Genomic DNA, 25,857 nt, shown 5'->3' on the forward strand with positions numbered 1-25,857 from the left:
GATTCTGATAGGAATTTCTTTTCTTTCTTTGAAGTTGAATTTGAATTCGGAGTATTAAAGGAAAATATTGTTTAGCTTTCTGAATTTGTTTATTTTTTATAGTAATTGTGAATCTTGATGTAGTTCATTTGTTTTCCTCTGTATTCAGCTCATGTGGAAAGCTTGATGCAAGAAGGAACATGAATTTTAATCAGTCTCTTTGTAAGCAAAAGGTTATTCTGTTTTCTTTGGCAGCTGACAAACTTTCCCTGAATTGGCATTCTCCTCCTTATTTCCATAAAACTAGACATGTCCTAAGTTCTGCTTTCATTCCATATGGTAGAAGGTGATTTAAACCTAGGCCTCTTCCCTCGCGTTCCCCCCACCCCCCTGCCTTTTCTCCCCCTTTTTTCCGTACATTGTTTTGTGTTTCCTATTTCTCTTGCCTGGATCATATTAGGTTGGCTCTCCTCTGTGTTGGCAGGAAGTAATAGAGGACTCATGAATCTTGTTTTAATAATGCCATCACATATATATTAGTCTGGGCTTCTTTATCATGTATTATTTTTGATGAATGAAAGTATTTTAAACAGTACAACTTTAGTAAGCTGCTTTGCTGGCCAGTGTATGCTCTCATAGATTTAGCCAGTCTTTGTTGGTCTTTACTGATGGGCATATTTTTAGTACAGCTTATTTTCAGAGACAGTTAATAAGTACATCATGAAACACACTAGTGTCTTATTTCCTTCATGTTTAGCTATTGAATGAAGGAGGAATAGGAGTGTGTAAAACAAAGTATATCCTACTTATAGCGTTTTTTTCTATAAAATACCTTATTTAAAATATTGTCACTGAAACAGAGGATCATGGGGGGAGAGAGGGAAAAATAAAACAAGATGAAACCAGAGATGGAGACAAACCATAAGAGACTTTTCATCGTAGGAAACAAGGTGAGGGTTGCTGGAGGGGAGAGGGGCGGGCGGGGTGATGTAGTAACTGGGTGATGGACATTAAGGAGGGCACTTGATGTTATGAGCACTGGGTATTTTATAAGATTGATGAATCACTGAACTCTACCTCTGAAACTAATGCATTATATGTTAATTAATTGAATTTAAATAAGAAAAAATGTCACTGGAAAAGATCCACTTTTTATTAGCTTATGATTGGAATTTAGACATCAAAAATTCCAGTTTAGGGAAAGAAAATAGCTTAAGCCTAATCAAACTTTTAAGCATTGTCACAGTTATCAGCAAGTACCAATCAGTGATATGAGGGTGACTGCTAGCCTCAGAGAATACAGAGAGCTATTAAAGGGAAAAAGACCTGGCCTGCAGCTAACTTTCAGACAACATGCGGAACTATCTTGAAGGGGCATAAGATCAATACTACATGCAGAAATAGGTAATATGTGGGACCGTATTGGTCTCTCTGAATTGGAGGTGGTGATCCCTTAGAAGTACAAGGCTTTTGGGGGACAGCTTGATAGGTGATCCAAGGTCTGGTGAAGAGTGCAGGGAGATAAAGCGTTGTCAGCACGCACTACTTAAAAGTAGTGTCTTTCTCTTTTTTCTTTTTTGGGGGGGGGGGTGTGTCAAAGAATGCCTCCCAGCGTAATTTCAGAAATGACCTAATCCAGTATTTTTAAATTTTAAGTTTGCGTAGTAAGCATAAATAAGTATTTTCACTCTGTGTTTTATAAGCGTTCATGAGAAATTCCATTGGTAAATTATGTGGATTAGTACTGACTTTCCTACCACCTCTGTAGAGAAACAGCACCTTCTTCCAAAATCCTCACCATTTTGTAGGCTAATAAATTAGTTCCTTTAATAGTGGAGTGAGTGCTCTTTTTTCGTTTCTTTAAAACCTTTTGCAGTATAATCTTGAACTGAAAATATTTTAGGTAACCTTAGATTTAAGTATTTCCACGAGTTATTCTTTGAGCTAAATGTCAAAGCTAGTATATGTAAGAACATACTTGGGAATGCTAATGACTGGTGGTGGGACTGTAAATTGGTGCAGACACTATGGAAAACAGTATGGAGGGTCCTCAAAAAATTAAAAATAGAACTACCATATTATCCAGCAGTTCCACTTCTGGATGTTTATACAAAGAAAATGAAAACACTCCCAAAGATACACGTACCCTCGTGTTCATTGCAGCATTATGTAGAATAGCCAGGATATGTGGAAATAACCTTAAGTAGCCATCATTGGGTCGTGGATAAAGAAGATGTAATACATATATATACTCACACATATACTTGAATATTATTCCTCCATAAAAAAGAAGGAAGTCTTGTCGTTTATGACAACATGGATGGTACCTCCAGGGCATTATGCTGGGTGAAATAAGTCAGAGAAAGACATACTATATGGTCACTCTTATATCTAGAATCATCAAACCAAAACAAAACACCAACCTCATAGATACAGAGAACAGATCGGTGGATATTGGAAGCAGGGCATCGAAAAGTAAAATGATCCCAGGGTCTTGGGATCGAGCCCTGCATCGGGCTCTCTGCTCAATGGGGAGCCTGCTTCCCCCTCTCTCTGCCTGCCTCTCTGCCTACTTGTGATCTCTGTCTGTCAAATAAATAAATAAAATCTTTTAAAAAAATTGTTTAAAAAAATAAAACAGGCATAAAAGTTTTTTCCCTTACTCATTTTCAGCATCTTAAAAAATAAGATGTTGAAAGCTCCATGAAGACAGAAGTGAGGGTCATTCAGTGTTAATTTAATAATCTTGATTCAGTGCGTACTTCCTGTTAGGCCTTTTGCTTAGGTGTTAGGGTAAGAGTTTTGTAGAAAGCAGAACAATGATGTTAATGCTCTGGAGTAAGTACCATTGTAGAATTAGGTACAGGAGGCTCTGGGGAACCACAGGAGGCCAGAGCAGTTGCTAAGAGTGTGGACTCTAGAGCCAGACTACTGGAGTGTTCATATCCAGGCCCTACCACTTACTAGCTGTGTGGCCCTGGTCAAGCCCTTTAACCTCCCTGGGCCTTTGTTTCTCATCTGTAAGATGGGGATAGTAATGGTTTTTATGTCGTGAGGTTGTTGTAAGAGGTAAATGACTCAGTATATATAAAGTGTAAAGAGGAAGGAGAAGCCGGGTCCTGTTCTACAAACTGAACAGGTAGTTTCTGTAGGTCATAGAAAGGTAGGTGCCCAGTGGGTATTCCAAGTGGGACCATGTGGCAGTAATATTTTGTGTGCCAGATTCTCTGCTGGTACAGAGTTGGGCACAAGCTGAAAGATATATAGACCGTGTCCTTAGTCTCACTGGACTATAAAATGCAAGAGATGAAAATATTTCATTACGATAGTAATACAGCATAATAGGAGATTAATGGGTGGTCTAGTCCATATCTACCTAAGGGAGAAATGGAGGTAAGGCCTTTAAGTCCAAGATCCTTATCACAGTTGAAGTAGCTAAGTTTATACTAGTTTTTGAGTCATTTTAATCGAGAATGTTAACATTCTTAATTAGGCTTCCCTGTCTCTTCATCCATCATTCCTCCCTCCCTTCCCAACACTCTGCTGTCCCCCATTTCTCTCCCTCCTGCTGTTTGCTTTTCATACTTTGTATTTCTGGAAGTAACTGTGATAATTCAGTTACATTGGTAAGAAGATGCAGTCTTGCCACTAGGTGGTTATCTCCCATGGCTTCATGTCACTTTTCAGTCAGTTTTGAAATGCACTTTTCTCAGACTAGAAATTTAGTTTTATGTTGCTGAATGTCTACGTGCAAAATGTAACTATATATACATTTATGCCGGCCTACTTCCAACAAGAATCTGAGGTGACTTATAAGGGAAAAAAGATGCAGCTCCAGTCACGAAACACTTAACCAAGAGAATCCCCAGATAAGAGTGAAGAGACGTGGGAGGGAGAGGAAGGAGTAAAGTTACACAGAAATCCATGCTGGGTGAATCTGCTGAAGCTGAACATAAAAATAAAAACTTCGCTTTGTGCCCCATAACAGACAGACGCTTTCAGTTGAAAGCACGCACAGATCCTTTATTTTCAGCAAATTGTGAGAGAAGCGTGTGGTGAGAGTCGTGTGGTGGGCGACGAAGGAAACACCGGGTGGGGCAGGCCGGTGCTATCAATTTGCAGCCCCGTTCCTTACCGTTTTGGACTCATTTTCATATGGTCTGAGCAAAAGAAAGGGAATTAGATTCGCACCGGTCTTCTGAGCTGTAGAGTTGTGTGTGAGTCTCCGTTTCCATGAGTGGTGGTACGAGCACATAGCCCCAGGACACTTGGCTCCTTGCTTCAGCTGCTGGAGCAGCCAGTGGATCAAACATGTTGATCATACTGCTTTACCTGTCCGGTGCCAGAAGAGCAGGTTGAGAGGGGAGAGGTCTTTGTTGTTGTTGTTGTTTTATTGACACTTGGAAGCTTCCAGGTAGTAGTACCTATTAAGAATTAGCTAATGTGTCACAGATGCAAGTTAATAATGAAATAAGAGCAGGAGAAAGGGTCATAAAGAAGGGAAGAAGGTAGGCATAAGGAGACTAGGGAAGGAAAAATGAAGTGTGAGGAAACACAGTTGACCAGATTCCACGGAGTGACCTTTGGTTGTAATTCCATCCACTTCAAGCATAATACATGGTACGTTCCTGTTGATGCTGGTACTTACTGGGAAAGCTAGTGTTGGCTGGTAGTACGCAAGTTAAAAGAAAAAGAAAAAGGTAAAATCCAGGTTTTCTGGGAGAGGCTTAGGAATAGAAAGACCAACTTTTTCAAAATTGATGTCACTAAGTGTAGATGCGGTCAGCGGTGTTCATGCTGCTGGACTATGTGCTTTGCAAGTTTTGGCCTGTAGGTAATTTCTGTCTTATTTTTGACAGTTTCTGTCTCCTTTTGGGGAGGGATTTCTAGTTTGATGACCTCAGTTCAATTACTTAGTGTCCTTCAGACAATTGGAAATTTATTGAGTACTTCAACCACTAGTGACTTGATTTTTGTTTAAAAAAAAAGAGGGCTACAAACTACTAATCTTTAAGGAAACATGCATATCTACTTTTTCCTGTTGGGTAGAAGCAGGCCCCAACTTGCTCAGAGGCAGCCATTATTACTTCATTAAAATAATAAAAACAATGTTTTCTATGGCATTATGAAATGAGTGAGCTAAAATACTGTTCTTTTGTGTTGTGCTTGATTTTTTTTGTATTTCTTTACATAACTAATCTAAATAAGGGCAGAAGCAATGATTATTCCATCATCCTCCTATGGTTGGACACACAAATTTTCCACATTGTCCATAATGGATTTTCAGGGCCTTTGGAGTTCAGTTAGCTCATTCAGGACTTAACCTGGGGAGCGCTGGCCTATCTTGGGAGGATATAGGTAATTCACTTCTGAGGGCCCTTGTGCACCATGTTCTTGCTGTAGGGATGATTTGCTTAGGATTATACTTGCTCTGGCAAGGCTTTTTAACTTGGAGAAGTTGGGAGTTAAAATTCATTTGTTCATTCAGTTATCCGGGTGCTCCTGCTGTGTGCCATGCGCCAAGCTGACCTGTGGGAGTGTAGGGGTGACTACGGTGCGGACCCTCCGACAGGGAATTCAGTGGGGTATCACGTGTTCGCAGTACGTGATCAGTGGTAGACTTGGTGGCGTGTGGACAGTGCTTGGGGTTCACAGCGGGGAATGACTAATGCAACCTGAGGGATTTGGCAGAGACTTCACAGAGGAGATGATATCCGAGCAGCATTTTTAAGGTTAAGTAGGCACTGACCAAGATGCAGAGGCATTCCAAACATATCAGGCATGGGGCCCAAGTCATGAAAGGGCATGGTGTATTTGTGGAACAATGAGAAATTCAGACTTGCTGCATGTAGTAGGGAGTAGGAGAAGAGCAAGATGGAGCAAGACTGTGAGTGCCCCAGGCAACCTGCCACAGGGTTAAGAGGTTCTGTAGTCACTAGGAAGCAGACAGAGTTCTTAGAGAAGTGACATGATGAAATTTGTGGGTTTCTGTTTATTTATTTATTTTTTATGAGGTGAGCATTGTTGGCACTGTGGGAGAAGGATAAGAATAGGAAAAATCTGGAATCTCTTCAGAGACTGGTAGAACTGTGGAAAGGAATTGTGAGCATTTCAAGCAAAGCGGTGGCAGCAGGGACCGAGGAAGGGAAGAATTGGAGGAATCCCAGGCAAAGGCAGCTCTGGTTCGCTCGTCACTGTGTTGTTGAGAGAGAAGAGGAGGAGGTGACAGAGTGCCCAAATTTTCACGTCTCTCTCCTGTTACAGGGTGGGTGATGGATGTCATTCATGGAGAGGGACTGCAAGGGGCGTGCAGCTTTGAAGGATATGATACATTAATTTTATAGGCGTTTGGGTGCTTTCAGACACCCAGGTAGATAACTCCTGCGGGATTAGTGTGGCGGTGAGAGATTTGGCGCCCCAGTGGCTGCTGTCCATTAGGCTGAGAGTAGAGCGTAATTTGTATAAAGGGACAAGAACAGAATCTGGGGCAGGGAGTGCATGATGGTAGGAGGGAGATGGAGACAGTAGCCATGAAAATAGGAAGAAGACCACTAAGGGGTAGTGACCTGTGAATAAGGGACAGGAGAGGTTCCAGAACAGATGAACAGGGTCAAATGGTTGGAAGAGCTTAAAGAGAAGATGGGTTAATTAAACTTGTGAGGCTGATATGGTACAGTTCTAGCTCTGAGTGAAAGCTGGTAAGGTGAAGCATATGTCAAGCAATTCACTTTACCATGAGTAGGACTGAAAGAAAGATTAGTTTGGATGGTTGTTGGGGTTACGGGAGAGACTTACAGCCCATGTGTGGAGGTTACCTTTAGATACGAAAGAAAGATGTTGCTTTTTCTGAGATGAAGGTGGGGAGGAGAGGAGAATGGAGTTTTTTTGTTAAATCAAGAACAGGCATATTAAGCAAGTTTGTGCTTTTCTGGGTGAGTAGGAGGTAAAGTTGGGGGCCGAGGAACCACAGTTGAATTTGAGCACTTACTCGTGCTGGGCTCTGTGCTTTTGTACCTTATGGAGGTTAGCGAGCGGTCTTTGGTTTTTTATCCTTTCCCCCTTAGAGGTGAAGAAAGAGGGTTCAGAGAAATTATAAAACCTACCCAAAGTCACATGCTTGATAAGTGTTGGATCCCGGTTAGGGGCTCACGGGATCAGATTCCGTTATCCTTTAAGCAGAGAAGGCGAAGGAAGTGTGAGGCCGAGATGTTGGGATTTGATTCAGCAAGCGGCCTTGGAGAGAGTCGATGAAGCTTTTCAGACCCCTGTGGCGAAGGGAAGAGAGGAATTGCTAACTTGTAGAACTTCACATTTGGTCTCCCATCCCTCTGTGGAATGACTTGAAAATAGGGCTGATGTTGTTAAAATAGAAGATTAAAATGCATATTCTTTCAGTACACCGCTGCGGCATAACCTGTAGTTACATTATAAATTGTGGCTGACTTCATAGGCTTCAGCTGAGCACCGCGCCCATCTGACCAGATAAGATTGGAGTTTGACAGAAAAGCAGAATGAGATCATTAGTTCAGCATACTTCAGAGCCAGAATTCCGAAGGGAAGCAGTGTATAGACCAGTAGCAAAACTATAACCCAAAGTCTCTTACCTGGCAAGTTTTGCTCTGTGATTTCTGGGTAGCGTCACGACTCGGACATATTAATGTTAAAAAATTATTATTGATACTCATTTACATTTATTGTCTTAGATTTTTAGAATTTATTTGCATTGAACTCCTGGAGTGAAGCTGGTCCGACTGTTGTGGGTTATTGTTAAGCTGAACTCCTGGCATGTGCTTTACCTTAAAACATTAAGTGAACTTCTGCCTTTAAATATATATATACATATATATGAAGAAAACCCCAAAACAAACAAAAAAACAACAATGTATACCTTTGTTTCAACAGCTTGGCAGAGCCTAGAGGGAAACAGTCTTCTGTCTTGACACTTGTCTCTCCCAGCTGTAGCTTCTTAAGCTTCCTACTGTTGTTTCTTCATTTGGCAATTTATTGAACGTGCCTACTCTGTGCACTGTTCTCTGAAGTGGGGCTATGGGGGTGGACCAGACAAAGCTTATATTCAAGTGAATAAACTATCAATGAGTAATACAGTATGTCAAGTTGGGAAAGGTTATCACCTGAAAAGAAAGTAGAGTAAGGAGATGGAATATGAGAGTGATGGTTTTGTAGGCAATGTGGTCAGATGTTTCATTTGAGCAGGCTTGGTGAAGGAGAGGGGTTGAGTCACCTAAGAAACAAGGCAAGAGAATACTAGGGACTTGGCAGGTCCTGCGGGCATGGTCCAGGAGCCGAAAGGAGGCGCATGTGCCGGGAGTACAGGGAGTGAGTTCAGGGAGCAGCCAGGGCCGGGATCTTGCACGCTGTGGTGAAGACTTGGCATAGGTGTGATTTACATGTTCACAGAATGAATCCAGGTTTGATGAAGTGATTAAAGCCATTAGGTTTGGCGATTGTTATATTTATCCTCTTGTACTATTTTTCACTTTATAGGACGGAACAAAATTCATCTGTATTGGGGCTCTATATTCTGAGCTTTTGGCTGTCAGCGGTAAAGGAGAACTTTATCAGTGGAAGTGGAGTGAATCTGAGCCTTACAGAAATGCACAGGTTTGTTATCATATTAAAGCTGCATTGAATAGCTCTACATATTAACACACAAAATGGTAATCGTGTTTCTTATACTTTTAAAGAATCCTTCACTACATCATCCACGAGCAACATTTTTGGGGCTAACCAATGAAAAAATAGTCCTGCTGTCTGCAAATAGCATAAGAGCGACTGTAGCTACAGAAAATAACAAGGTACAGAACACTGGGCATTGCTTGAGAAACATTTCATGCTTAAATTCTTGGTTTTCTTCCTCTCCCTGCCCCTTCTCCATCTTTTCATTTTCTGTCTTTCTAACTAGATCCACAAACACAAAGCATCTCAAACCTAAGAGAGTAATCTAATGTATAATCTTTTTGTTGCCGGTTTATCCCTATATTATATTATCCCTTTGGGGGGGGAGCTTTGTCCTTTAAGGGAAGGAAACAATATTCGGGATAGGGCTGACGAAAGAGGAGCTACTGAAAAGCTAAAGAGATGGACTGGGAAAGTATGGGTTGTTATACCTCGGGTCATCAGTTTGGCTTTGGAGTTACTAAATTCTTTTGAAAATTGTTGAAGCAAATGTTTAGTTTTGATTAATTTCTTAGAGATGGCTTCAAACATTCATTTCAATAACTGCTGCTTTGATTTATGTGTATGAAGAAAATATTTTAGGCTCTAGTCTTAATTAAGAATCTTTTCTGAATTACTTATTTTTCTGGCATTTAACAGAGCATTTTAGAATTCCAGTCCATAGAGTATGTCTGCCTTTTCCTAGTTTTGACCACATCCTTTTCAACAGATTATTTGTATTTTATTTATTTAAGCCCTTATTATTTTACTCTTTAGGTTGCTACATGGGTGGATGAAACTTTAAGTTCTGTGGCTTCTAAATTAGAGCACACTGCACAGACTTACTCAGAACTTCAAGGTGAACGGATTGTGTCTTTACATTGCTGTGCCCTTTACACCTGTGCCCAGCTAGAAAACAATTTATATTGGTGGTGAGTATCACAGGGAGAGGGAATTCCTTACCAGTGAATGCTTTTAGGTGCATAGATAGGTGCTTTGAGTAGTGGAAGGTTGGTCAAAAGATAATGCTCTATGGGGAGGGAAATTTCCCTATGGAGCAAAATAATATTAAAAAAACCCTTAAAATGTTTTACGAGTAATGCATACTTTAGTGACTATCATTATGGAATTTTACGAAAGTATAAAGTAAAAACGAACATCACCTACTGTCCTACAACCTAAAGATAACTACTGTTAGAATTCAGGAGTATTTAATCTTATTTTCCTTTACGTAAATATGTACTTTGCGTTTACATAATTGGAAGCATAGTCTTTAGGGTATTTTTTTCATTCAACAGTATTGCTTAAAATACAGTTTTAAAGGTTATTAAAGTATTTCATTGGATGAATATTCTATGCCTTCCTTAATTACTCTTTTACTGTTAGGGATTTTAAATGTGTTTTCTGTTGTGTTTTAAGGAGTTAGTAGTAAATTTGCATTGGCAGAAATATTATATAGGGGAATCTACTAATGAGATATAGTTGTTAGGAAGAAAATTTTGGGTAATGAATTTTCTGTAAATTTTATTCCCTGAAGGCTTAATAAATTAAAAAGGATCCAGTTATGTGTTAAACCTATGATCAAGTTATTAAGAATAAGTTGTACCTGCTAATACTATTCTGAAGCAAAAATACTGTAATATGTGTAATTTCAAATTTATTTAATAGGCTTCTTTGCTGCTTGTTTGACCAATTTATACTTTTTCTTTTCAGGGGTGTAGTCCCTTTTAGTCAAAGGAAAAAAATGTTAGAGAAAGCTAGAGCAAAAAATAAAAAGCCCAAATCTAGTGCTGGTATTTCTTCGATGCCGAACATTACTGTTGGTACCCAGGTAAGTGATTAGAATGAAACGTGTCTTAAGGGACGTTGTTTCTCTTCAAAATCACTTTCTTCCCCTGTAAGCAGTTTTTACAAATGAATGTCATTCAAAGGACCAGATTCCAGTAGCATGGAAGTGCTCTTTATTCAGTAGCTGATTAACAGAGATTTCTGCCCCAGTGTTAGTAGGTTTCCCTATGAGGCAGGGTTCCCAGATTTGCCTAATTTTAAGAACCACTTGGTACTTAAATGCAGAACCTGGATATCCTTACCTGAAACGTTCCTTCAGTTTGTTGGAGGGTGTGGCCTGAGCATCAGCAGGCAATAAACAGCCACGCAGTTTGAACGATACTGCTCTCGGGGATGTTGTCAGCATAAGGCAGGAGGCTTTGTCAGATCTTGGTTTCTACCAGTTTCTATTGTTTGAGCCTGAGATGGTCTTATGTGCCTATCTTATAGATAGGTAATTTTTCCAGTACCTCTGTGGACCAGAGTGTGCTCCGAGGACTTCTGCTAGCTTCTCCATTCTTTCAGGGAATCTGCAGAGTCCTGTCTCTTCTGTTTACATATCTGTGTGAAGCTGAATTGTCTTCATACACTTGAGGCGAAGTGCTGTATCATAACAGATGGAATGTAGAAGCAGACGTGGGAATGTCTTCTGTTAAATCAGATATTAAGAGATTTGCAGAAATGTAAATAATGCCGCTTTCCTCGCTATTCTTTTTGAGAATGTAGTTGTAGTTCGTAAAATTGTTTCTAGTAATTTGGGGTTTATTACTGTTAAATATTTAAAAGTTTCTCAGTTTTAATAATACATTAAGTACCAACTAGATAGGACCCAAATAAAAGATTTTTGAGTCCTCAGTAATATTTAATAGGGAGAAAGGGTTCAGAGACCAAAAGAGTTTGAGAACTGTTGTTATACTTCTCATTCATTAGATTCTCTAGTAGTATTATCTTCAGGATAAAACTTGATACATATATTCATTGTAGCAAATGCTGAAATAAATGTTTTAAGGGCTTTAAAATCCCTATCACTTAGACAGTTTTTTATTTCTTTTATGCAGGGTGGTGCTAATTTTGTCATCTTGCACTTCCCTTCAATTGTTTTTTTCTCATCACAAGGTGATATTACTTATAATCCCTATGTCTTAAAAAATCGTCACCATTTTAGCTGTTACTTTTCAGTAAAGCCCAGCTTAAATGTACCCATTTTTGTTTGTGTCCCTTTTTTTGTTTTGGGGGGGGGGTCATATTTGCGGCTGTCTTGTTCTGACTCCTTTCTTGGCCTCCCAGCTAGGAAGTTTTCAGTGATTATCCACTATTTTGAAATTATTGTTCAGCCTTCATTATTTATGTCAGTTGCTTTGGACAGATCTTTCTCTTCAAGGAGCTCCCCTTTTCCTGTTTAGTCCATGTTCTGATTTCTGATGTTCTCCAAGTTCCTTGTTCACTGGACTCACATAATAGCAGGATATCCTAGCATTTGCCTTATTAGCTTGTAGGATGACGTTACTATAGACAAGGAGGGTGGAAAAAATAATTTAAAGATGTACTGAAAAAAAGTTTTAAAATAGCATCGCACTAAATTGCTGAGAGGTAGTGGTGTGTTAAATATTTGGTGGTAGAGCTAAGATTTTGTTTTAAAGCTTTAGAAAACTAGAGATTAAAGATAGTCACAGCCACAGAACAGGGAGGGCACTGATCATTTAGAGTGTCCATAATTGAGAGTTATGTATGTAGCAGCGGTTCCTTGGGATGTCTTGTTATATGTGGGACCCTGAATACAAACCTCCTTGTCTTGAAGGTGCATTTATTTTTTTATAGGAGGGCATTAATAAACAACATATCTTCTAATATAATGTCTTAATCACATTTCTCTTTAAAATATAGGCTTTTTTAGAAAAAGATTTATTTGTTTATTTGACAGAGTGAGCATGAGCACACGCAGAGGGAGCAGCAGAGGGAGAGGGAGAGGTAGACTCCCCATTGAGCAGGGAGCATGATGTGGGGTTCAGTACCAGGACCCTGGGATCATAACCTGAGCCGAAGGCAGAGGCTTAACTGACTGAGCCACCCAGGTGCCCCCAAAATACAGACTTTCTTATTAAAGATTTTTATTTATTTATTTGAGAGAGTGAGCGACAGAGAGAGCATGTGAACATGAGTGGGGAGGAGGGGTAGAGGGAGAGGGAGAAGCAGACTCCCCGATGAGGAGGGGGAGCCCGATATGGGGCTCGATCCCAGTACCCTGGGATCATGACCTGAGCCGAGGCAGACGCTTAACAGTTGAGCCACGCAGCTCCCCTTATGGTTAATTAAAAACCACCAAACACATGATCTTCACATATGCCAGTGTCAAGTACAACATAATCATTAGTTACTGGATGACTGAATAGAATGTCAGTAAGACTGAGCTGTTGGAGAAACAAGAGATTTCCCGGAATGATGTTTATCTCTCATTTGGAACTATAGTTGGTGCGTGTGACGGGGCCACCCTGCAGGTATTGGTTTTGGAGTGTGACCTGAGGGTGCTCCTCGGAGGTGAGAAGTTTTAGGTTATTCAGTTAACTTCTAACACTGATGTTAACAAATTCTTTTTTAATGTAAGAAAAAAACCCATAATATCCAATGAAACTTCTGGTTTGTAGAAAACTATAGTCTTCTGGAGGAAAGAAATACCCATAGAGATGAAATTAAGAGAGCCTGAATACTGTAGAGCATCACAAATTAGGAAAGTAATTTCAAATTATAAGAAGACAGCAAAAAGTGTAATTGTTTTGTTCACATTTTTTTTTTTTTAATGCCAGCCTTTAAAAAAAGTTTCTTCTCTATTTCTCTTCCATTTCCTTATAGCAGAATGGTCAGGATATTTGTTGCATGAAATTAATTTGTTGCATAAGGTGTTATTTTCTTAGCAAATGTGCTGGAATTATTATTGCTCCTTAATTTTGGGAACAAATTCCCCCCCCCCCAAGATTTTTTTTTTTTTGTCAGAGAGAGCACAAGCAGGGGAGCGGCAGGCAGAGGGAGGAGGCGGCTCCCTGCTGAGCAAGGAGCGGGATGTGGGACTCCCTGAGCAGAAGGCAGACGCTTAACCAGCTGAGCCCCCAGTTGTCCCTGGGAACAAATTCTTGATAGAGACCTTTTTTGTTTTGGGGTTTTTGTGTTTTTTGTTTTGTTTTGTTTTATTTTGATAGAGATCTTTAAGACAATGCTTTATCAGCATTATTGTTGGTGTAAGACTGTTTTTGGAAAACCTAGGAAATAATACTTTTATATATTGTATTTTTATACATTTGAAGCAATTCTTCTAGTTTTAAAATTATGTCATTTTGATGGTGATTCTTTTGTATGCTAGGTATGCTTAAGAAATAATCCTCTTTATCATGCTGGAGCAGTTGCTTTTTCAATTAGTGCTGGCATTCCTAAAGTTGGTGTCTTAATGGAGTCAGTTTGGAATATGAATGATAGCTGCAGATTTCAACTTCGATCTCCTGAGAGCTTGAAAAGCATGGACAAAGCTAGCAAAACTACTGAAGCTAAGTAAGTACTCTAACTAATCATGGTTTTATACCAGTTTCTAGTTTGTTCTGTATGTGAGGGAGCTAATCAAGGCTGACTTACAGGTGCACAGTGATAGAAAAGGGCTTGCGTGGTGTGTCTCATGGGGATGCCTAAGAGTTTTGAAAGGAGTCGGTCAAGTTTACTGCAGCTTGGCTAATATTTGTATATTATAGTTCTTGATGTTCAGCTGGAGTGACCCATGTAGAGATCTCTTTTGGTGTCTTTGTTTTTTCATTAGAGTGTGTCCTTTGCCATGGGGTTGTGGCAGTAATAATGTGTTCAGCCTTCCTTACCTGTATCAAGCCAACTTTGCCCTTCTCTCTCCTTGTGTAATCATCTTAATTTCTACCTGATGTCTCATCTGTGTCTTCATCCTTGGAAGGGTTTTACAAGTTAATCTGCTGGGGAGGGAAATTCTATAAAGGATTTGGAAATTTTTGGGTTGGAGGGATATGCAAACAGAAATACCACATAATTGTGTGGAACCCACACACAGAATCTTATTGTTGGGGAGCTAGATACATAGATCTTAGTTAACTCTTGTACTTTTAGGAGCATCTACTTGTCTCTAAAAATACTGGTATATAATGTAATTTGGTTGTTTGTTATATGAACTTAAAAAATGTTAATGAAGTCTATAACCTTTATTCTTAATCTTATAAAAATATGTGACTTACAGAAACATGGATGACTGTTATCATATTTTAGAAATAACATTTTAAATATTTATATGTATATCCTTTTTAAAAAATGTATACAGGTGTTGAAAAGAGATAGTGGGGATTGACTATACATAGAGATTTTTAAAGTGCTGAAATTTTTTCATTTGCTCGAATGAATGTAATGAATGTAAACTTGCTGTCATTATCGCTACTATTTTAATTTTAAAAATGAAAATTGAAGTTCAGAAAACACAGGGATTACTGTTAAATAAGTTAAAATAAACCAAAGCTGTTATAACTTATGCCAAATTAAGGTTTCTTGCTTTGTTGTAGTGCGCTCTGAATCTCTCTCTCTCTCCCTCCGCTTTCTCCCTTTGTCTTGTTTTACAAAATAGATTTATAAAAAAGACTTCCTCTCTAATTACAGTGATTTTTATCCTAAAAATAAAAGTAACAAAACACATTTTCATTATTTATGAAACTTTGTAAAGAATGGTTGGAATATTTTTGACATGCCACAAATGAGTTTAAATTAGAATATGCTATTGAGGTTATGTAATTTATGAAGTTTTTCATGTCTTCCTTAAAATTTGCCATCTTTATTAATAAATTTAGTAAAAGAGCTCAGTGAAATTAAACGTTAAGAACATAGTCATTTTCATGTGAACACACTCTTCTTTGCTAAGTTGTTGATACGTTCACTTTAAAGGCATGCTAGTGATTAGTCAGTATCGGCCTGTTTCCACCATCACAAGATTTGCAAAGCAGCCTTGAACGAGTGTTCACGTGTGCTTGTATGGAGTGCTTTGCCAAGATGCTGGTGGAAATAATACTGGTTTTCTGTGGACTTTTTCTAAACTCAGGTGACATTCCTGGTGGAGATGATAAGAGATGAGGGGGTTAAGATGATGGCCCTGATTATAAAATATACCAGAATGATCTATGTATAACAAATTTCTTAGTATAGGTCACTTTTTCTGACTAAAAAATTGACTTCTGCCTTTTAATGACTGAAAATATTTATGTTTTTACTATCTGTAGAGTATCATGTAGTTGTTGACTGTAGTTGTCCTCTTAGGTAGAGCTAATGGAATAACTCAGTGCAAAGGGATAGTTTATTAATTCTGTGATTTCTCATTTCGGTTGTAACAGATGATGGTTCATCACCAGATGGTTCAAGAATAAATTTTTGTAAGCCATTGTGAGTAGAGTTCCTTCTTTGAACTCTAAGGAATTAATGATCTAGTTGGCATTTTATTTATTTTCCTTTACCATTTTCTCAGTTAAATTGCTGTGTCCAAGTCAGGGTTCAGTGAAGTGTGAAACGTGTTTGCTCAAGAGGCTTAGGCTAAATTGAGTGTAGTTTTTGTTGTTACTCCTAGATAAGGCTTATCTGAATCATTGTTCCATGTTGTTGATAGCTTTATATGGTGTATTTTTCTTTCCTTTTGAAACATTACTAAGAATTTGAAGTATGCACTGTGTACCTTTTTCAGTATCTTGAGTCCTAGAAATAGACCACTTTGTATAAGTTTTTAATATTCCATTCCCTTACAAGAATAAACTTGAGTCTTAAAAATCATCTGATAAGTCCCTGGTACTTCATTTCCCTAATGAGGAGAATCTTATTTCTAATCTCAGGCCTGAAAGTAAGCAGGAACCAGTGAAAACCGAAATGGGTCCCCCGCCATCTCCGGCATCCACATGCAGTGATGCGTCCTCCATTGCCAGCAGTGCATCAATGCCATATAGTAAGTTTTATGTGCGGCGTGTGCTTGCTGGTCCAAATCAGGTCCCAGGCAGACAGCTGTGTTCACTCAGTCTATGATTTGAGGCAACTCTATAAATATCATTTTTCATATCTTATCATATCAATTGTATTTCTGCCAGTTCGATTTTGTGTGTGTGTGTGTGTGTGTGCGCGCGCGCGCGCAGCTTTGTTGAAATGAAAAAAAATGGCATTTGCACTGTTAATTTCTGTTGTTTTTGAGAGTTACGGTGTTTTTTAATTTGTAAAATGCTTTATCGTAAGAGTAGGAAGTAATGCCACTAATTAGAATATCTGCCCACCTTTGCTGAGACTGTTTTTGTTGTACATTGGTTATGGCTCGGTCACCATTCTTGCTCAGACTTTGTAGAATTTATGAACCTAGACTCACTATTGCACCTTGGATTTAAAGAGTATTTTGAAAGGTCCTCAAAATAAATTTATTTTGTAACTTATTTACTTTGTACCTGACGAAACTGAAAGTTAGACTTCAGTAGTTAGTTATGTGGTAGTTTTAAGAATAGTCTAACAGGTCTATTTTTTAAACCTTGGTCAGATAACTCTAATTTTAAGGGTTCAAAATAAGTTTTTTTATTTCTTCTTTGTGGTGTTTGCAGTAGTGTTAATATCATTAGACATTGAGAGATGAGGATATTTTTCACTATGAAGTCATTTGAATTGGAAGTTGGTCATAAAACATCATAAAGCAGTATTTCACAGAATTGTTACTTAGATAGCTCAGTTATGTGTCCCTTTACAGATGATCTTTTGTCACATATTTAGATGAAATCTATAAAGTCTCTTTTACATTTTCTTTTTGGTACTTACCATTTTGTTGTTGTCTAAGAACGACGACGGTCCACCCCTGCCCCGAAAGAGGAGGAAAAGGTGAACGAAGAGCAGTGGTCTCTTCGGGAAGTCGTTTTTGTGGAAGATGTTAAGAATGTTCCTGTTGGCAAGGTTTGTTCAAAATACGTAAGAATTATTTACTGCCGGAATTAGAACAGTATTGGTTATCCAAGAACTTACGGTTGGTGAGTGTTCACCCCTGTCCTCAAAGCTGCTCCGTTTATCACTTTCAGTGAGCCCTTACCCTTTTGGGTATCTTCTCTGTCTCTGAAGATGAATAGATGACTCTGAGTCCTCTTCTTCCACATTTATGGTGATATGTTGCTCTCTTTAAAAAAAAGAAGTGTTATTTTGGAATAAATTCAGATTTGCCGAAAAGTTGCAAAGAGATTATATATATATGTATGTATTTTAAGATTGTATTACTTTTTGATACACTCCATTCTTTGGAACTGTTAGTTCTGAAGGAGAGATCATCTTCCATAACATTTAAAAACTCCCTTAACATTTAAAACTCTTTATTATCTTCAAGTCACCTTCTAGTTTCTTTCCCCTTCTTTCTGGAGAGGGTCTCGCTTTCTAAGAAAACAAGTGAGTAGAGTCCATCAGCTGGAATGCCATTGATTTCACGTTTCCCTCCACACATACTGGAAAACGAAATGGATCTGTAGCTGCAGAATACCTGCAGAGTAAAGGTTTTCCTGATCGCTCATGTGTTTCTGAAGTTGGTGGTCTTCCATTTGTACCTAAGGGGAGGAGGAGGTATGCCATCCCCTGTAGTTTACAGAGGCCGTTTTCCCACCGTCTTCCATGTGAGTCTCAAAGCAGAACTGTCGTTTGTGGGCAGATGTTTCCTCTGAGAAGATTACACGGGCTCAAAATCGGAAACCCAAGTAGCTGAGATGGGACTCAAGTATTCTGGTCTCAAGTCCTGTGCTTGTCTTTCTGTACCCAGCTCACTCTCTAACTGTGTTGCCCAGAATGGTTGCCACTAAGTATATATGTGGCTAGTTAAGTTTATTAAACTTAAATAACATAAAACCTCAGCTCTTTAGTCCCATTAGCTCCATTTTCGGTGTTCAGGAGCCACTTCTGGCTAATACCATCTCAGGCAGTGCAGATACAGCACGTTACCATCTTCATGGAAAGTGCTTTCACACAGCAGGGCTCTTAACTAGTAAAGAGGGAGGATGGGAGAATCTCAAGGGTTATACTTCATTTTTGTAGCTGATGGCTAAACATCTCCTGGCTGTAAGCGCTGGCCGTGTGGGTCAGTTGCTCTCTGGTAAGCCTCGAATACAGACGTCAACAACAAAGCTTTGGTGAGTCTGTTGAGGTTCATTTTCTTTTCCAGGTTTAGGTTAGTTTTATAACTTGTTGATCCGTAAAGAAATAGAAGAAATTAAATGCCTTCGATGTTAAGTAAGTTCAGTGGATCTAATTTGCTTATTGATTTCATAGAAGTTGGTGTTAATGCTCAGTATATTGGCCTGTGCTTCCAGGTGCTAAAAGTGGATGGTGCCTATGTGGCTGTAAAGTTCCCGGGAACGTCCAGTAATACAAACTGTCAGAGCAGCTCTGGCTCAGATGCTGACCCTTCCTCTCTCCTTCAGGACTGTAGGCTACTGAGAATTGATGAACTGCAGGTAGGTGTAGAAGGATCCCTCAGCGGGTGGGTGTGGGGCCTGATGGCTTGAGTGTGCTCCGGAGTTTGAGCGCAAGTTTCCTTTTGTGTCATGTAGGTTGTCAAAACTGGTGGAACACCGAAAGTTCCTGACTGTTTCCAAAGGACTCCTAAAAAGCTTTGTATACCTGAAAAAACAGAAATATTAGCAGTGAATGTGGATTCCAAAGGTAAAGATTTTTGTAACTTTTTCAGCTGGCATACTTTATATTCTTTTAATGCTTGTGTAGTAAATGGGTGGAGGATAAAGTGATGTGAGGTGTTATGGCAGTTTTTGTCCCTTGTGTGTAATGTCATATAGCGAAATGAATCTACATTTCAAAAGTGACCAGAGATGTTAAGATTTGGTGGGCACTTATTAGAGATTACTAAAGATGTATAACATTCTTTTTTACATTTATGTTTTCTAAAGGTGTGCATGCTGTTTTGAAGACTGGAAATTGGGTACGGTACTGTATCTTTGATCTTGCCACAGGAAAAGCAGAACAGGAGAATAATTTCCCTACAAGCAGCATTGCTTTCCTTGGTCAGAATGAGAGGAATGTAGCCATTTTCACTGCTGGACAGGTAATAGAGGCTTATTTTTGCTTTTGAAATTTGGTGGGACAACATTGACATTTTTGTAGAGCCTAGGGTTGGGCTGTAATTTGCTTGTTATTAAACTGTTGAAGAATTTAGAATATCAAGCATGATCAATACTGGGTTTCTTATTTGGCTGCTATAAACTGATCTTATTTGAAAATAGATACACCTGTTGTAAAAATCAAAGATGCATTTTTGATTGGGAGCCAAATTTTATTATTTCGCCTCTTCTATAGGAGTCTCCTATTATTCTTCGAGATGGAAATGGTACTATCTACCCAATGGCCAAAGATTGCATGGGAGGAATAAGGGATCCTGATTGGCTTGATCTTCCACCAATTAGTAGTCTTGGAATGGGTGTACATTCTTTAATAAATCTTCCTGCCAACTCAACAATCAAAAAGAAAGCTGCTATTATCATCATGGCTGTAGAGGTAACTTGACTACTGAAACTGTGGAGTTTTAATTCACAAGATGCTGCTAGGGAAAACAATCTTGAATAGATGATTTGTTAACCCTCTCTATAGGTGGTAGTAGTCTATTAGGATGAGAGATGAGTAGACCAGTGATGACAGTGTAAGTGCTTAAGGCATGCACAGAGTTGCAGGAGCACAAAGCGGGGGGGATATAAATCAGACTGTGACTGGAGAGAAGGCTTCTCTGAGGAGTTGATGCCTGAATACAGCTTTGAATAGTCAGATAGGAGTTTCCTAGACAACAGCTGAGGTTGGGAAGTGTTATCCCTAGCACCAAGAACAGCCTTTATGAATCTCAGTATGTTGGGAGACTGTGTACATTCTGTTGATAAAACCAGAAGATAGGGCTCATATGGGTCAGTGAGTAACAAGTGCAAAGTCTGGAGAAAGGCACTAGGGTGCCTTGTGTGCCAACCTAAGGGGTGTATGAGCTTTCCCCTGAAAGCTAAGAGGAGAAGGATTTTAAACTGGCTTTTTAAAAGAAGTGTAGGAAAAAAAAAATGAAAGAAGTGTAGAGACCAGATAAAAAGGCGCATGAAGTTAGCCAGGTTAGAAACAAAGTAAGCTCGAACCCTTGGAAATGAGGAAGAGGGGATGGATTCAAGAGATCTTAAGGAAGTAGAAGCTCTGAAGCTTGGTGCTGGTCATCAGTAAGTGATAGGAAGGAGTTCAAAGCTTCTGATTTCAGTGTGGTTGGTGGGGAGAGGGAAAAATAGGAGGAGGAACAAATGGGATGAAGGAAGAGGCTGAGTTTAGTTTTCAACATGTTATAGATGAGGTGTTTGTTAGATGAAGAGACAGTACCACCAGAACCTACTGGAGCAATCTGAACAGAGTTTGACCTGGTTTACTTACATTTTCAAAAGATCACCATTGAGCTGTTGAGAATACTGGGGGGCAGTTTAGAAATCGGGAGGCCTGTGAGGGGGCTGTTCAGACGGTCCAGGTGCGAGGGAATGGTGGCTTGGCCCAAGAGGTAGAGGTATGAGGGAGAAGGGATTTGATTCCACGTATACTAGATACGGTTGATGGTAAAGCCAACAGGATTTGTGTATGGCTCAATACAGGTGTCAAACAGAGGAAGCAAGAGGGCCAAAGAAGGAGGAATGAAGTTGGCATTTATAGAGGTGGAGACTAAGGATTGAGCAAGTTCAGGAGGGAGAGGCGGACAGCAGGAGTTTGGTTTTAGACATGCAGAGTTTCAGGTGCCTATCAGATATCCAAGGGGAGCTGATAAATAGAAAGTTAGATCTGTTAAGCCTGAAGATCCAGAGCAGGATGGACTTAGGACTGACAGTACATCTTTGATGGTAGAGGAATTACACTGAATGAGATTATCAAGGTCATGGAGAAGAAAGGAGGCCTAGGGACTGAGCCATGAGAATAGTATCACCATTTAAACGTCCTGGGAGATAAAGAGGAACCTGCATATGAGACTGAGAAGGAGCAGTGTCCACAGGGGTTGGAGGGAAACTAGAATGAGTGTTGTCTTGGAAGCCAGGTGATGAGTAGGTGTCAAGCAGGATGCAGTGATCAACCATGTCCATTGATGCTGTTGGCCGGGCAAGGCAAGTGCTGAATGTGCCTGGGGATTTGGCTCCCATCTGGGTCATTCTTGACAGCGGGGATGAAAGCCTGATTAAGAGTGGGCCAAGGAGAAAATAGACAACTCTGTGAGAAGATTTTCTATAAAGAATGGAAATAGAACTTGGTATGGGGGCTTACTGATCCTCCATTACTCCATTAGGTTGGAGGTGAAAGCAAACTACTTAGAATTGCATCTAGAATAATCTGAATCCAGGTACTCCTGAGAGCTGCCAGTAAGCTTGTTGTCTGGAGACAGAGTGCTCATACTGGTTTAGTTTTGATTGTAACGTATTAGACTAGAGGTTCCAAACTGATAGGGCTGTGGTTAAGGAGGTGGCTATGGCTTAAACTTGGCCCCTAGAAATAACCTTCGTCTCATTTTAAAATTCTTGATCGGTTGCCGGCATTTAAAAACGACAGGAATTTTCTTTAAAGTCCACAGATTTTCAGTTGTTCTTAAAAAATGGGAAGATCTGGGAACACTGGGCCATCATAAAGCCATTAGCGTGCCCCCTTTAGAGGCTGTATGTGGTGTTTCCAGTTCATTGCAGTTCCCCATACTTAATTGCTCTGAATGTTGCCATTTATGATCCAGTTTGTGTTATCTCTTTACCCCTGGCCTCCTCCGTTCATTTGTATTATTACTTCAGATGCTTCTGTAGTTACTTGATTCTGTGACCCCTGCACTCTTGTCAGCATCTCGGGGGTAAAGATAAAATGTGTCATCACCCCCTGGATAGCGATAAAGTGTGCCATCATTTATCTTGTACCTCAGTGAGTTGGGCTTGGTGCACAGTAGATCTGTGAGAAATGTTGCACTGAATTCACTCTGCTATTTGCTACAAGAATAAGTGATGAATACAGCATAGAGTGATGCAGAGTAAACTCTTTTGCATGTAACACAGTAAGTGTGGTATTGGTGAGTCTCAGAGTGAGAGCCCATGTGGAGAGTTCCTGTAGCTGCTTCCAACCCGATGACTGGCTGATTGCTTGGAAACCTTTTACGTCACAGAGTATGCAGCAGAGTATCCTGACTTCAGTTACTTTCAATAGTAGTAACTTACAGTATTCAGAGAGCCTTTGACATATTCTCTCAACATATTAATTGTTCCATATATGTCACTGGACTTTGGAAAGTTTAATCTTACATGTTCTACCTCATACTCTTGAACTGGAGCTTACAGTGTATGGGATCATCTCACCCCAGTGTCTTAGTGCCACAATCAAAATGGCCTGTCTCACCTGTGGCAGGTACTGAAAATAGTTTAACTATTTTTTGTTCTTCCTCCCCTGCCAACCCCCACTTTTACCTTTCCTCCTCTCCATAAGATTGGAGTTTGGAGGAGAGGTGGTTAAGTGGTTCAAACATAGCTTTCTTCTTCCCTTTGTATTCCACACACTCTTTTCCCAGTTCTTAATTCTAGTTAAAATGAACAGATTTACTTGTTTTCCAAAACTGATGCTTTATAGTTAGTCTGTTAAAATCCCTTAATTATAGTTTTACATTCTGAAAGAAGTACATTTGAACTCCTTGATTTATTCATGCCGTGTCTTAGTGTGTTCAGATTGCTATCAGACTGGCTTATAACCAACTGAAATTTCTTACAGTTCTGGAGGCTGGAAGTCCAAGATCAAGGTGTGGGCATATTTGGTGCCTGGTAGGGGCAACTGTTGTTTCATAGACAGCCCTGTATTCTCATATGGTGGGAGGGGAGAACTCTCCTCTCTTCTGGTTCCTTTTAAGGGCCTAATCCCACCCACAAAGGCCCCACCCTCTTGACTTAGTTACTTCTCAAAGGTCCCACCTCCAAATACCATTGCACTGGAGATTAGATTTCAGCATATGAATTTTGGGGGCCAGCGATACTCAGTCTATAGTATGCTGTTTCTTAGGTAGTTAGTGGAATGTTCTGTAAATTAATATTACCAGGTACTTGACAATGAAGTGCATTAGTTGTCATCTCTGAGAGATTGCATCTGTCGTGATTTTAGGGAAGTTGAAGGTTTTGGTTTTCTCCTGTACCACGTGTGATGTAACCTTCATGAGCATAAGAGGGTGTGAGTAAGTCTATATAAAATACATAGAATGTATACCCTTTGTTTAATAGATTAACAATACTAGTAGGATTCTAATTCAGTAGTTCTATAAGAACTAATATAAACCGGGAGTTGGCAGACTGAACGGCAGATCAGATCCAGTCACTGTCATTCATGTGTGTGTTGTATATGGTGGCTTTCCTGCCACAACCAGAGTTGAGTTAGTTGCAAAAGCTGAAAATACTTAGTAATCCTTTACAGATAGTTTATCCACCCTTTTCTGTTCCTGTCAGTCGTATACTGTGCTTAAAGGGGGCCCTTAATTTTACCTCCTTTGGCAGGCTACCTTGTCTCTACTTACTTTCAGAGCCAATTACGTTATTGTGTGAAATTACAAAATGAGGAATTTTTGACATGTGTAATGTGCTATTCAAATTCATTGGAGTCTTTTCCCTGATTTATCTGAGCACAGAAACAAACCTTAATGCAGCACATTCTACGTTGTGACTATGAGGCCTGTCGACAATACCTCATGAATCTTGAGCAAGCGGTTGTTTTAGAGCAGAATCTACAGATGCTGCAGACGTTCATCGGCCACAGATGTGATGGAAACCGGAATATTTTGCATGCTTGTGTATCAGTTTGTTTTCCAACCAGCAATAAGGAGACTAAAGAAGAAGAGGGTGAGAATAAGAACTATAACAAGGTCTTCAAAAGGAATTTTAGCAGTTTTGAAAATGAAACAACTATTAAAGGGAAGGAAAGGAAATGACTGTGAAGAATTTGTGTGTACTTTTTGTTTGGTGAAATGTGGGAGTTTCGCCATTCTTAAGACAGTAAAGATATCTGTCCTCTTAGGATGATCATGTAACATAAGCAGATAACTCCTTATCAGTATGTTTTGTTGTCTTGAGTTCTGTTATCTGATATGTACAAACTTTATGTGTAATACTTAATGAGATTTACTGATATTATAATAGCAGATGACTTTTATTACCATGAGAATTATTTAGCTAGTTAAGGCGAGTTGTACTGAAGCAACTTTTATCCTAGTTTTCAGAATGTACAGGGAAAAAAAACCTAGTGAGTTATGAGATTTTTCTGGGAAAATAAGCTTTTTTGCCCTCAAGGTTTTAATTGGTTAAATAAAGGGGAAATCTGCAAGCCTAGAAGTGCGGTTGTGTGGTTCCTACTGTTTTTCCTGATTCTAAATTCCACTGGTGATACTCCGGTAGCTACATTTTTGAGTAGTGGTTTTGTAAGTTTTGTTTCTTTCTTTTCTTTTCTTCTCGGTTTTTTTTTTTATTTGTTTGTTTGTAGGTTTCTAACCTTTATTTCCTTTATCATTAATGGAGGATGAGTAGTATATAAGCCTCGACTGAGGTACTGAATTGTGGGTCTTTTTCTTACTTTGTAGTGAAAGCTAGATTTCAGTCTACTTATGAATAATCTTATTTTTTAACCTTTGGGGGTTGAAAAGTAAGGCAGAATAAGGAAATAAGTCACATATTAAAGGTCATAGTTAAATCTGTCTTAAGTGTCTGTTGCTCCAAGGAGGAAAAAATTAAGCTACTCATTATCTCTAGCATGTGATTTAGAGTACTAAAATACATAGCAGTTAGCATTTAATGACCAGTACATACTTAATCTTAGTTATTTTTGAAGTTTAAATTGATCCTGATTTCTTCTCTTATGTTTCAGAAGCAGAGCGCTCTGAAAGAAATACATTTGCAGAAAGGCTTTCTGCTGTTGAGGCCATTGCAAATGCAATATCAGTTGTTTCAAGTAATGGCCCAGGTAATCGGGCTGGATCATCAAGTAGTCGAAGGTAATGTGATTTTTACCAGGAAAGTTTATTTGGCGGAAACAGAATCCAAGTACAGAAAAATGTATCTCATACCTATCGTATGCATGAATTGGTGGGTCCTTTTGCTTTGTTTTTGTTCCTTTCAGTATCACCCTGGGAAAAAGATCTGGTAATATCTAATTAGATTTTAAGTGTAGAACAGTAGGATCTAGGATGCTTCAAAAATTTGAGATAATTTAGACAAGTAGTTCAACCTTGATTCTTTGAATGTGTTTTAAGTTTATCATTTTTGTTTCCTAGGAAGTTCCTTTTTTTAGTTGGAGAACAAGTAATAACAATAATTGAAAGAACTGCAATCTTTTATT

At 39.2% G+C, this 25,857-nt stretch overlaps 1 protein-coding gene across 4 annotated transcripts in view; it reads left to right on the plus strand.

Moving 5' to 3' along the window:
- UBR5 (ubiquitin protein ligase E3 component n-recognin 5) overlaps positions 1 to 25,857 on the plus strand; it is a 140,029-nt gene that overhangs the window by 62,532 nt on the left and 51,640 nt on the right. For all 4 annotated transcript variants that reach the window (XM_080800769.1, XM_080800770.1, XM_080800767.1 and 1 more), the window contains exons 10-22: positions 8,485 to 8,601; positions 8,685 to 8,795; positions 9,433 to 9,587; positions 10,369 to 10,486; positions 13,835 to 14,019; positions 16,344 to 16,453; positions 17,318 to 17,430; positions 18,822 to 18,965; positions 19,062 to 19,173; positions 19,416 to 19,570; positions 19,822 to 20,019; positions 24,158 to 24,368; positions 25,387 to 25,513. In XM_080800769.1, coding sequence (XP_080656895.1) covers positions 8,485 to 8,601; positions 8,685 to 8,795; positions 9,433 to 9,587; positions 10,369 to 10,486; positions 13,835 to 14,019; positions 16,344 to 16,453; positions 17,318 to 17,430; positions 18,822 to 18,965; positions 19,062 to 19,173; positions 19,416 to 19,570; positions 19,822 to 20,019; positions 24,158 to 24,368; positions 25,387 to 25,513 — 1,856 coding nt within the window. The remainder of the gene's footprint in view (positions 1 to 8,484; positions 8,602 to 8,684; positions 8,796 to 9,432; positions 9,588 to 10,368; positions 10,487 to 13,834; positions 14,020 to 16,343; positions 16,454 to 17,317; positions 17,431 to 18,821; positions 18,966 to 19,061; positions 19,174 to 19,415; positions 19,571 to 19,821; positions 20,020 to 24,157; positions 24,369 to 25,386; positions 25,514 to 25,857) is intronic.

The sequence above is a fragment of the Martes martes genome (assembly GCF_963455335.1).
Source record: "Martes martes genome assembly, chromosome: 4".
NCBI classification, from domain to species: domain Eukaryota; kingdom Metazoa; phylum Chordata; class Mammalia; order Carnivora; family Mustelidae; genus Martes; species Martes martes.